Below are 10,959 nucleotides of genomic sequence, written 5' to 3' on the forward strand. Positions count from 1 at the left end.
TTATATAACACTATATAAGCCATCCTTCTATCCATTATTGGACCAACAAAAGTATTTGTTAGAGAAACAAAAAAATGTTCTTGCACTACAAAGTATTTATTTCTCGTAAAAAAATAACTTACATGTTTAGTATGTTAAATTTGAAACCTAAATTTTTTAAAACAAAAGAGCTGTTTTTAATAATTAAGTCCACTCAAATTATATTTATAAGATTTTGGTAGCTTATATATATGTTGAAAATAAAATAAACAATCCCAAATACACACCTAAACAGTAAATATTTTTTATAATTCACGCCATTTATATCCAGAATAATAATATTAACTGTACAAATTCACATCCAAAATAGTATTTTTGAACCTGCTTACAATGATAACACACTAACCCTAAAAACCCGGAAATCGTTTCCCAGGTCTTCTTCCAACGGACCAAACTCCACACAGAACACACAAGGAGCATATAAATTCAGTGCATATACCTCACATTAATCGATCCACCACATCATTCGACCCTTCTAATAACCGTAGCCTGTCAAGAAAGGGTTTGCTCTGTGCCCATTCTGAAGGGCAAGCTCTATCTGCTATCCAATGCTCTCTCCCATTCTATCTCTCCATGATAATCAGTGAATGAATCCTTTATGTTCGCATCGAATGCCCTCTCCCATTCTTTCACTGCATGATTGCTTTCATAACTAGCCTCCTGGCCAGTGTTTTCAGAACCAAAAATGATCAATGGCCTCTCTTCCTCCACTGCATCCTGCGAAGTCTCCTTCGGAGCTGTTGCTTTCTTAGTAATATGTTCTTCCTCCACTGCATCCTGCGAAGTCTCATTCGGAGCTGTTGCTTTCTTAGTAATATGTTCTTCCTCCACTGCATCCTGCGAAGTCTCATTCGGAGCTGTTTCTTTCTTAGTAACATGTTCTTCCTCTAAGCCATTACAGTGATGCCTGTATTTTTGAATGCGATCCTCCATTTCACTCAGGAATCTCTTCTGTGAGAGATAGTCACCATGGCCGTCTGTTAGACCTACTCTAATGCATGCATTACAAAACTCCGAGAGTTTATCGTACTGCTGCAAAATTTGGTCGTAAATATAAACGAAGTATAAAGCTTGATCACCAGAAAAGTCAGAGAAGGAATAATCCAGCAACTTGCGTACACAATCATTAATGGCTGTGCAGATTTTTGGACAATCTTCCACAAGTAAATCCAGAGCGTAGTGAACGAGACAGTTCACTGCGACGGGGCCCTCCTCAGTAGGACTGCAGTCTAAGAGGCAACCTAGAAGTAGATGCAGGGATCGCAAATCTTGCAAAAGCTGAGCAATTTCAAAATTCTGATATTCAGCGAGGGTCACGTAGTAAATCTGGGTGTTGCACCGCAGTCTCTGAACCAAAAAAGAGGCATACTTGCGAACCCAAAGAGAGAATTGGAGGGCCAATGGGGTGGAAGAATCCTTAAAACTTTGGGACACCCGCACGAGTGGAGTTTTATGAGAGGATTTCTGCTTTTCTTCATCTTCTTGGTCGAAAATGCAGGGAAGAACATCCCTGGTCAGTCGATGAACGAGTTCCAACGTCTTGACAGCGACCATCCAATTTTTTGTTCGGCTTAACCGATCTTCAACAACTTGTTTTATATAAAGTCTCAGCCTTTGCTGTTCCATTGCAGCAACCAAAACGAGGAGGTGTTTTTCCTTCGGGGGCTTACCATTGTGGCGAGCAACTTTAATGAATGCAACCTCTATGTCTGCAAGTCTGGTATTGATAACTGGAGTCGTATGGACAAGTCCGACATAGCTCATGATGGCAAATCCAACGGAAACGGCGTCCTTCAGCGTTCCCATTACTTTTCTTGACCAGGATTCCATCCAGGCCATTTCATACAATGAAAAAAGATTTCTCCTGAGAAAATTTAATATGCTTCCTTGAAATATCCTTTGCCGACTTTAACTCTATGGTACTCTTCATCGCTTCCATCAGATAGATGTGACATTTTGTGGTTTTTTTGATAACACAGGATCTTTAAAAAAATTCGGTTCGGCGATGGATGTGACATTTCGTGGTGTTCATGGACTTTTTTAAAATTATATGTCAGGTGATTTTATTATGAAAATTAATTAGGGGAAAAATTATGCTCACGTAAGTTAATTTTTCATATTTATTTATGGTTGATTTTTATTTACAAGACGAGTTCGATCAGAACTATACCTCTACAGAGAAGAAATAGTTTGCTAACGATTGCAAGCATTATTCTATTTATGGAAAGATAATATTGTTCCCTTGAATGTCTACAAGACAAATACTGCAGTAAAAAGCTTGGAAATGAATGTTGCAAAATTAATAGAAGTCAGAGAACAAATTGATACTGTCCAAGTATAATTAAATGATGTAAATAAATATTTGAACAATGTACAGTTTGAAACTAGCATGATTCGTTCTTATGCCAAAGAGTCATTGAATAAAATAGGAGTAAAGAAAAGTTAGTTGGTCATTTAAACACAACTAAACAAATTATATCTGGTTTAACTCGCAAACTTGGAAAGATAAGTCTGCCTAAAATTGAGAAACCAGTTCCAAACTCCTTTCTTGTAAAAAGAAGCATAAGAATTCAGGACCGTGTGAAATCTGTAAACAGGTTTCCTGCATTATTTCATAAAGAAGTAATCATGTCTTCATCAGATACTGAGGCTACAAATAAGATCACAATAGCATCCTTGTTTAAGGATGAAGAAGCAGACATACGGAAGGAACATAAAGACCAGGATACACAAATCCTCCCTATATATGAACCGCTTGAACACAGGTTCAACAGATATCCAGCACCTGACATAGAAGGCAAAGGAAAACTTCTTGAAGCGCACACATTTTTTCTAGATTCCCATAGAGAGTGGAATATAGATAATATGAGTGTAGGCCAAATAAGGCAAATGATTGATATCATGTATACATAATATAAACTCATGTGTCTACGAGGGAAATCTGAAACTGATGCTTGCAGGACAATTATTTAGTGTTTTATAGGGACACTCCTCAAGTGGTGGGAGACAGAATCATCTCCAAAGCTCATAGAAACAATGGAAGCAGAAGTGCTAAAAGATGAGAAAGGAGATGTGATTCATAATCCTGATGGCACAGTTATCAGCAACATGATAAGAGCACGTACATCAATGATCTTGAAACATTGGTGCGGCAGTGAAACAGAAATCGCTGATAAAAATGAAGTCATTATGATGAATTTAAAGTGCCACAAAATTTCTCAATATGATTACTTCCACAGAGATTGGATGCAGAGAATATATGATGTCAAGGACTCAAAGAACCTGTTATGGAAACAGGTATATCTTGCAACTTTGTCATCTAAATTTGTTGATTATATCAAAATGCAGGAACTCTTTCAATTACCTTTTGAGTCATACACATGGGGAGAGATTTATTCTCTCATTACAAGGACATTGGTCAGTCTATGCACTAGCTCAAAGGTAAATAAGTCTCTGGAAAAGCTTTCCTGACTGCCTGACAGAAAATCCATATGCAGCAAATATGGATTAACATTGGATGATCCTTTGGTAAAGAAAAGGAAGGCTAAGAAAAAAGCCAAAATAGAGTTTAAAGAAACTTTCTACAAAAACCGAACAAATTATCCAAAGCCCAAAGGCAGATATTCAAATTCGAGGCGTAGTCAAGCCTCTGGAACAAAAAGAGGGTATTATAAATATGTTCCCAAAACTCATTATTACAATCCCTCTGATATCCATCTCCATACTCATAAACAAGACAGATGGAATAAAATTACTTATTGGCTATGTAGGAAAACTGGACATACTTCCTCCCGATGTCCAGAGGGTGAAGAATCAAAACTAAACAGGGGAAAGAAGTCCCAAGTCTTTGCCCAAAGAAACAAACAAGTAAAGCAAGAAGAAAGAAGACCAACTGTGTGTATGAAATGCGGTTCTCATGCTCGCGGCACAGAACGCTGCCTGAATGTCACAATCAGAGAAATCGCTCAGCAACACCAAATAAATGAATCTTCTTATGATTCATTTAGTTCTTCATCTAAAGAAGAACTCCATGCTCAGATGGGGCAATATTCAGATTCTATTTCTTCAGATTGTTTGTGTGCATGTCATATCCAATATAATTCTGACTCTGAATATTTCAGTGACTCAAGTGAAGAACACAGAGAACAGCCTAAGCCCCAGAAGGAAAAAGTCCTTATGGTCGCAACGGAAGAAGAAGAGCTAAAAATCCTGTCACAAATCCGTGCCATAGAGGATGGAGAAATGAAAAACCGCGTGACGGAAGCTTTTATGGATCAGCGAAAAGCAAAAGCTTCAAACAATCTAGGTAAGAAATCTTTCTTTGTTGATGCATCATATGAAAAGAATACAAAATCATTCCAAAGGCATCAACAGAAGCCTGAAAGAATAAGATCTCTTACTCTAGGAGAAGTTAGCAAAGAGATTCATAATCTCAAACTGAAATTTCTGCACTAAAAGCTCAAGTTGCAGAAATTCAGAAAGGGAAACAGATGGCAAAAGAAGACGATGATGATAAGCCATGGCATACTGCTTCTCATAGCAGTAATCAAGAAGTAAAAATTGCTGAAGGTATGAAGGATCCAAATTTTGGATTCAGAGACATGAGATTGTTAACTATCTCATACCAACGACACCATGTTCTGATAAATATCTGCATAAAAGGGCAAATGTTTGAAATGATTGCTCTTATTGATTATGGAGCAGATATTAACATTTTGAATATGAAAAATATTCCAGCAAAATATTGGGTGACTGCAGAAAGAGAAGTGGTAGGATTGGGTAATAAAAAGCTTAGATACGAAGTACCCAAAGCATCTGTTTGTTTTGAAAGCCATTGTATTTATATGAAGTTTGCAGTAGCTAATGTTCCAGTAGACTGCATTCTTGGTAATATCTTTCTTGCAGTAGTAGAACCTCATGGGTCACTTAGAATCAAAGGAGGTAAAGCTGGATATTTTATTTCTGTCCCCACCTCAAAACGGACAAGAAAGAAAATTGAACTCCCATATATCTCCAATCCTTGAATTTCTAGAATGGTACACACTGTACAAGATCTGGATAGAGCTAAAGCTAGACTATTAGAATTAAAGGATCTAAAATGTACGTTGAGAATAGAAGAACATCTTAAGCTGCCCCTGATCCAAAACAAAATTGGAGATTTAAAGAAACTAATAGAAGAAGAATGCTGCTCTGAAGAACGTAACGCCTTTTGGCACAGGAAGCAGCACACAGTGGACCTCCCTTACAAGGAATGATACACTGGTAAGCCTTGTAAAAGCAGAGCCATCTCGATGAACACAGAGTACCGAGATCTTTGCCAGAAAGAGATTCAACAGCTCCTCAGTAGAAGACTGATCAGAGAAACCAACAGTCCTTGGAACTGTTACGGGTTCTATGTAAACAAAAGAGCTGAACAGATTAGAGGCATTCCCGGATTAGTCATAAACTATAAGCCTATAAATTCAGTCCTGGCTGATGACACCTATCCAATCCCACGCAAAGGAGACTTGATCAGAAGGATAGCAAGTGCCAAGATATTTTCTAAGTTCGACCTGAAAGCAAGATTTTGGCAAGTGGCCATTGCTGAGAAAGATAAATTTAAAATTGAATTCAGCATACCAATAGGACATTATGAATGGAATGTCATGCCTTTTGGACTCAAGAATGTTCCATCAAAATTTCAAAAGGTAATGGATGATATTTTAAAGCCATATTTTGATTGGCTAATTGTATATATTGATGATGTATTAATATTTTCTAAGACTATTCAGGAACATTTTAAACATGTAAATATTTTTAAGAATTTGGTTAAGCATAATGGTTTAGTGCTTAGCAAGAAGAAGATAGAGGTATTTCAAACCACTATCAAATTTTTGGGCCATACGATCCGCAATGGGCAGATTTCTCTACAAAAGAATGCATTGGAGTTTGCAGATAAGTTTCCAGATGTTATCACAGATAAGAACCAACTGCAGAGGTTCTTAGGTTGCCTTAATTACGTCAGCAGTTTTTATCAAGACTGCGCCAGTGACAGAAAGATCTTAAATAAGAGGATGAAGAAGAATCCTCTTGAATGGACAGAAGTCCGTACAAAAGCAGTCAAGGACATCAATGCCAAGGTAAAGATCTTAAATAAGAGGCTGAAGAAGAATCCTCCTGAATGGACAGAAGTCCATACAAACACAGTCAAGGACATCAAGGCCAAGGTAAAATCCTTGCCCATTCTGTATGTTGTTGATGATCTTGCATACAAAATAGTTGAATCAGATGCAAGTAATATTGGATGGGGTGGTATTCTAAAGCAAAAGGTTGGAAAAGAAGAGCAAGTTTTTCAATTTGCCTCAGGAGTATGGAATCCAGCCGAACTGAACTACCCCACGATAGAGAAAGAAGTCAAGGAAGCATGGAACTACATCAGTAAGTTTGAAGTTTATCTTATTAATAAACCTTTTCTTCTAAGAACTAATGCATCTGCTCTGCAGAAGGTGTTAAAAAAAGACATAAAGAAGGTCAGACAAGCCAAGTTTTCCAAATGGCAGGCTTTATTTGCAAACTTTGACTTTCAGGTAGAGCACGTCAAAGGAAAAGACAATAATTTGCTTGATTTTCTTAGCAGAGAATACATTGAAACAAAAGATCATGTCATGATCATCATCATAGAATGGGACCAGCACCAGAAACAATAAGTCTTGAGAACCGTGCCTTATGACCAAGATTAGGAAACCTATAAAAGAAACTGGAAACCCACGTGGCAGCTCCGAAATACGAAGGTGCTAGATGCCAATTTGCAGCCACACACTGACCTCCAACACTTTGTTCCAGAAAGAAAAGTATACCCTAAAGGAGGAAAGTGGATTCATGATATGATATATGATAAAGCAAGACGGGATGGTGACCTTGCAAGACAGGCTTTGGAACAAAATTTTCATGACATTGCCACTATTTGGTGCCATGGTGGATGCAGCACAGGAATGTATGAAAGGTATGTCTGCATATATAGGACAAGGGATCTCTGGAATGAACCAGGCCATGTTAGAACCAAGCCAGCTGCCAGATGGCCAAGAGATGATCCCAAGATCATATTTCCAGATACAGTGTATAACTTTTCAGACTACAAACAACTCTGGTGGGAATTTCTCAACCTCGACGACAAGGTCAAAACCTACTACACCAAACTCAAGTTTAGTGCCATCGGTCATTTTCAAGGATATCAGCAATGTAAGTGGTTTAGAGACTGGTGGACTAATTATGGAATAAACAGAACTGCCATGGACCCTGTAGAACATGAAAAATATTGCAAAAATATTTGCGAACCATGTATTGAGCAATGTAGTACAGACTGTAATCACCCTGTTTATAACACTGTTAAGAAAATGACTAAAGGTGAATGGTCAACTTACAAGACCTCCCCATATAATAATTCCCTTGAAGAATATATGAGAGAACACATGGAATGGCTTGTATTAACCAAAGTCTAGTACCAGATTGTGCTTCGGAAGCCCATGATTATCTACAGGATTTACGCAAAAGCCTGGGACACAATGCAGTATAAAAGGGATAGATTCCCTAACCTTACTATTTTTTGATGTAAATAATACGGACTAGTCACAAGGGCTTAATTATGACCAGATTTCCCGTGGGCTTTGTTGTACCAAAGCATCCACAATGTAAATAAAATATAGTTTTCTCATGGGCTTTTACGAAAAAGCATCCACTTTGTTTTGTCAGCATGAATAATTTTCTCATGGGCTTTGAAAGAAAGCATCCACTTTGTTATCTTCCAGACAAAATCTACTATCAGATTTTCCCTGGCGTTACCCGAAAGCAACTATTCCTTTCCTTAGATGGGAATCTTTGTGTGGACGTCGCCTTGGCACTATCCGAAAAGTAATGATCCTATCCATCGTTTACGAATGGCCTACAGTAATGTTTGTCCCCTCTCATTCCTATATAATTAGGGTAAGGCTCATTGATGAGGCATTCGAGTTTAGATTGAGTCTAGAGTTTTGTGTGTTTGAGTCAACTGCCTCTCCTGCTCTGCATCTGCGGACATTCTGTCTGATCTGCTTGCATCACGAGCAGAACTTAAGTCCTTAGGTGATTTGGGAGCCTGCGCATCAGTGTGATCGGCACTGGTGAGAACCTAAAGTGGCCGAATCATATAGAGAGTCGATCAGTCTGTATATGTGACAAAGTCTGATTTTGAGGCAGAGTCTATCCTTCGCCAGGTAGCCTCCGGTATTGCTTGTTCCATGCGAACAACATGAAGCCTGGTAAATGCGAAGATAGTCAATCTTTGTAAGGAAATATCTCTATAAGAATTCTTCTATAAACAAAGTCATATCCATTCTAAAATAAAATGAGTACACCATTATGTATCTGAATACATCGTCTATGCATTAATATTGTCTACTACGGTAGTAGTTGTATTTATGCCTTCATCCGAAGTTCACAGGAAGTTCACCAAAGGAACGAAGGGACACTAAGGCCGTTGTTAGGTGAGGAAGACGTTGTTGATGCCATAAGAGCGTGAAAGTTCTGAGTAGGTTCACCACTGGTTCACCAGGAGTCGGTTGTCAAAGTTATACGAAGAGACGCAGCAAGTAGCAAGCTCGTGACAAGAGCCCCTGCTTCTTGAGGTTGGTATTCAAAAACTAAAATTCTCATTTAAGAATGGAATCTTTCAGAAAGTCTGTTTCCTTCCGAGAACTTGAAGAGAGAGATTCATAGGCTGAGGAAAACCCATTAAGGGAAATGTTTGCTAGTAGCTCCAATAGAATTTTAAATTTTGTTGAAATTTCTTATGAAGAATCCTAGCCATCAACCTGATGGGAACTACCCCCGATAGCTCCCTCAGAAGTGTATAGTGACCTTTCTTCTTTTCATTTGATTGCAGCCACTAGAATAAGCATTAAAGAGTCTGTAAGCTAGATCCAAGAGAGTTCAGATAATATACTGACTATATCTCTGTTAAAACCCTAAGAACTACAGGCAGAGGCAAAGAGACTAAAGACAAATTATTTGCATTTAGGATGTATCCGAGTAGGGATCAATGCCTTAACCCATAAAGGCTTAAATACTTTTGTGCTTGCTACTGTAAGAGATATGACACACAACAAATATACAAATTCCCTAATAGGCGGGATTGTTGCTCCATTATCCGATGGCCCAGTCTACTTTGACTATTACCCCAATTTCTCTGTGTATACCTTTGACGAAACCATAGATCAGATTCTGCAATTGCAGATTCAAACAACTGGTTTTGATATAAAGAAAAAGAAAAATAATATAGCCATCCAGACCAAGGGTTGTTTCCGTCACACTGATACCCTTTGGCTAGCCATCCGCCATACACCCAATAGAGACTCAAAGTCAAGTATAGTTGTCCTCACTGATGCAAAGAATCAGAAAATTGAGCATCAGACCATTTGGTGGGAAGACTTGACATTTCCAGAACACTGGGTTGCAAATAATCCTAAGCCTCTCATTCTTAAGGCTATTACCTCCGCTGATATTACAGAAAATTTGTCTTCTACAATTATTTCATTCCCCAGAAGATCTACTATCGACCGGAGAAGAATAGAGTTAGCCTGTAAGCAATCCAAGTATTACAAAGATCCTTCCACTGTAGATACAACTTGTTCCTCTTCATCTTTTTGTAAACATAATTCTTTGTATGAATTAGCCCAGCTTGTAAATTATTCTTCTTTAGAAGTCAAATGCCCAGATTGTCAAGAATTTGTTAATCTGCTTACTCTGGTTGAGTCTAACCTCCATTCAAATCATAACCCTAGAACTGGAATCGCTCCTCCTACTACATATGTAAATTCATGCCCAAATCCCAAATGCACAGATATTCCTTTCCCACATGAACCATATCCGGATCAAGTGCTCATGATGCATGAACTTACCACTCTCGAAGGAGAAGATATAAGGCTGACAGAGATTATGTGTTTGATGAGACCAGCCAAACCCAGATATGGTTGGGATACCCTGAGCAGGCAAATGGTTTGATTCCAGATTGCAGATTTCGCCCTATTCCTTCGGAATGTAAAAAGGCCGCAATAATAGAAATGCATAAGTTCTTCTCACTTATGGATGGATGCTTTAAATCTGAGATTAGTGCCCAATGGATGAAATCCATGCTAAATTGGGATCTGTACACTAATCCTCAAGCAGATGAGTTCGATTAGAACTATACTATTGCAGAGAACAAACAGTTTGCTGACGATTGGAAGCATTATATGGAGATGAATAACACTTGGATATCTTTCTATTCATGGAAAGATAATATTGCTCCCTTGAATGTCTTTACCGGTTCAACCAGCACCTCAGCAAGCAAGCATGCTTGGACTACACTTGATAGATAAAAAATTGAAACCCCTACGACCTTTCCTCCTTACAAAGGAATTGTCATAGGAGAAAACACAAATGCAGCCAAAGCCATCCCTTTGGTCCAGAAAGATGACAATGCCTTGGGCATTGATGGAAGGATTCAGAAAGCTAGTGAACAGCTTAACTGGACAAATACTGCAGAAAAAGGCTTGGAAATGAATGTTGCAAAATCAATATAAGTCAGGGAACAAATTGATACTATCCAAGGTTCATTAAATGATGTAAATAAATGTTTGAACAATGTACAGTTTGAAACTAGCATGATTCATTCTTATGCCAGAGAGTCATTGAATAAAATAGAAGGAGTAGAAGAAAAGTTAGTTGGTCATTTAGACACAACTAAACAAACTATATCTGGTTTAAATGGCAAAGTTGAAAAGATAAGTCTGTCTAAAATTGAGAAACCAGTTCCAAACTCCTTTCTTGTAAAAAGAAGCATAAGAATTCAGGACCCTGTGAAATCTGTAGACAGGGTTCCTGCATTATTTCCTAAAGAAGTAGCCATGTCTTCATCAGATACTGAGG

At 38.2% G+C, this 10,959-nt stretch overlaps 1 protein-coding gene across 1 annotated transcript; it reads right to left on the reverse strand.

Annotated features, from left to right (window-relative positions):
• Nucleotides 1–340: 340 nt before the first annotated feature.
• Nucleotides 341–1,931, reverse strand: LOC149261850 (putative clathrin assembly protein At2g01600). The gene has a single exon (XM_089382429.1). It carries the CDS (start codon nucleotides 1,876–1,878, stop codon nucleotides 574–576), a length of 1,305 nt encoding a protein of 434 aa, XP_089238555.1. The 5' UTR covers nucleotides 1,879–1,931; the 3' UTR covers nucleotides 341–573.
• Nucleotides 1,932–10,959: the final 9,028 nt, after the last annotated feature.

Source organism: Pinus tabuliformis, chromosome 6 (assembly GCF_031772625.1).
Source record: "Pinus tabuliformis cultivar Carrire ecotype Pingquan chromosome 6, CPIR1, whole genome shotgun sequence".
Taxonomy (NCBI): domain Eukaryota; kingdom Viridiplantae; phylum Streptophyta; class Pinopsida; order Pinales; family Pinaceae; genus Pinus; species Pinus tabuliformis.

Bases quoted from the DNA above. Each gene is read 5' to 3' on its own strand.
- LOC149261850 (XM_089382429.1), bottom strand. From the start codon at position 1,878: ATGGCCTGGATGGAATCCTGGTCAAGAAAAGTAATGGGAACGCTGAAG.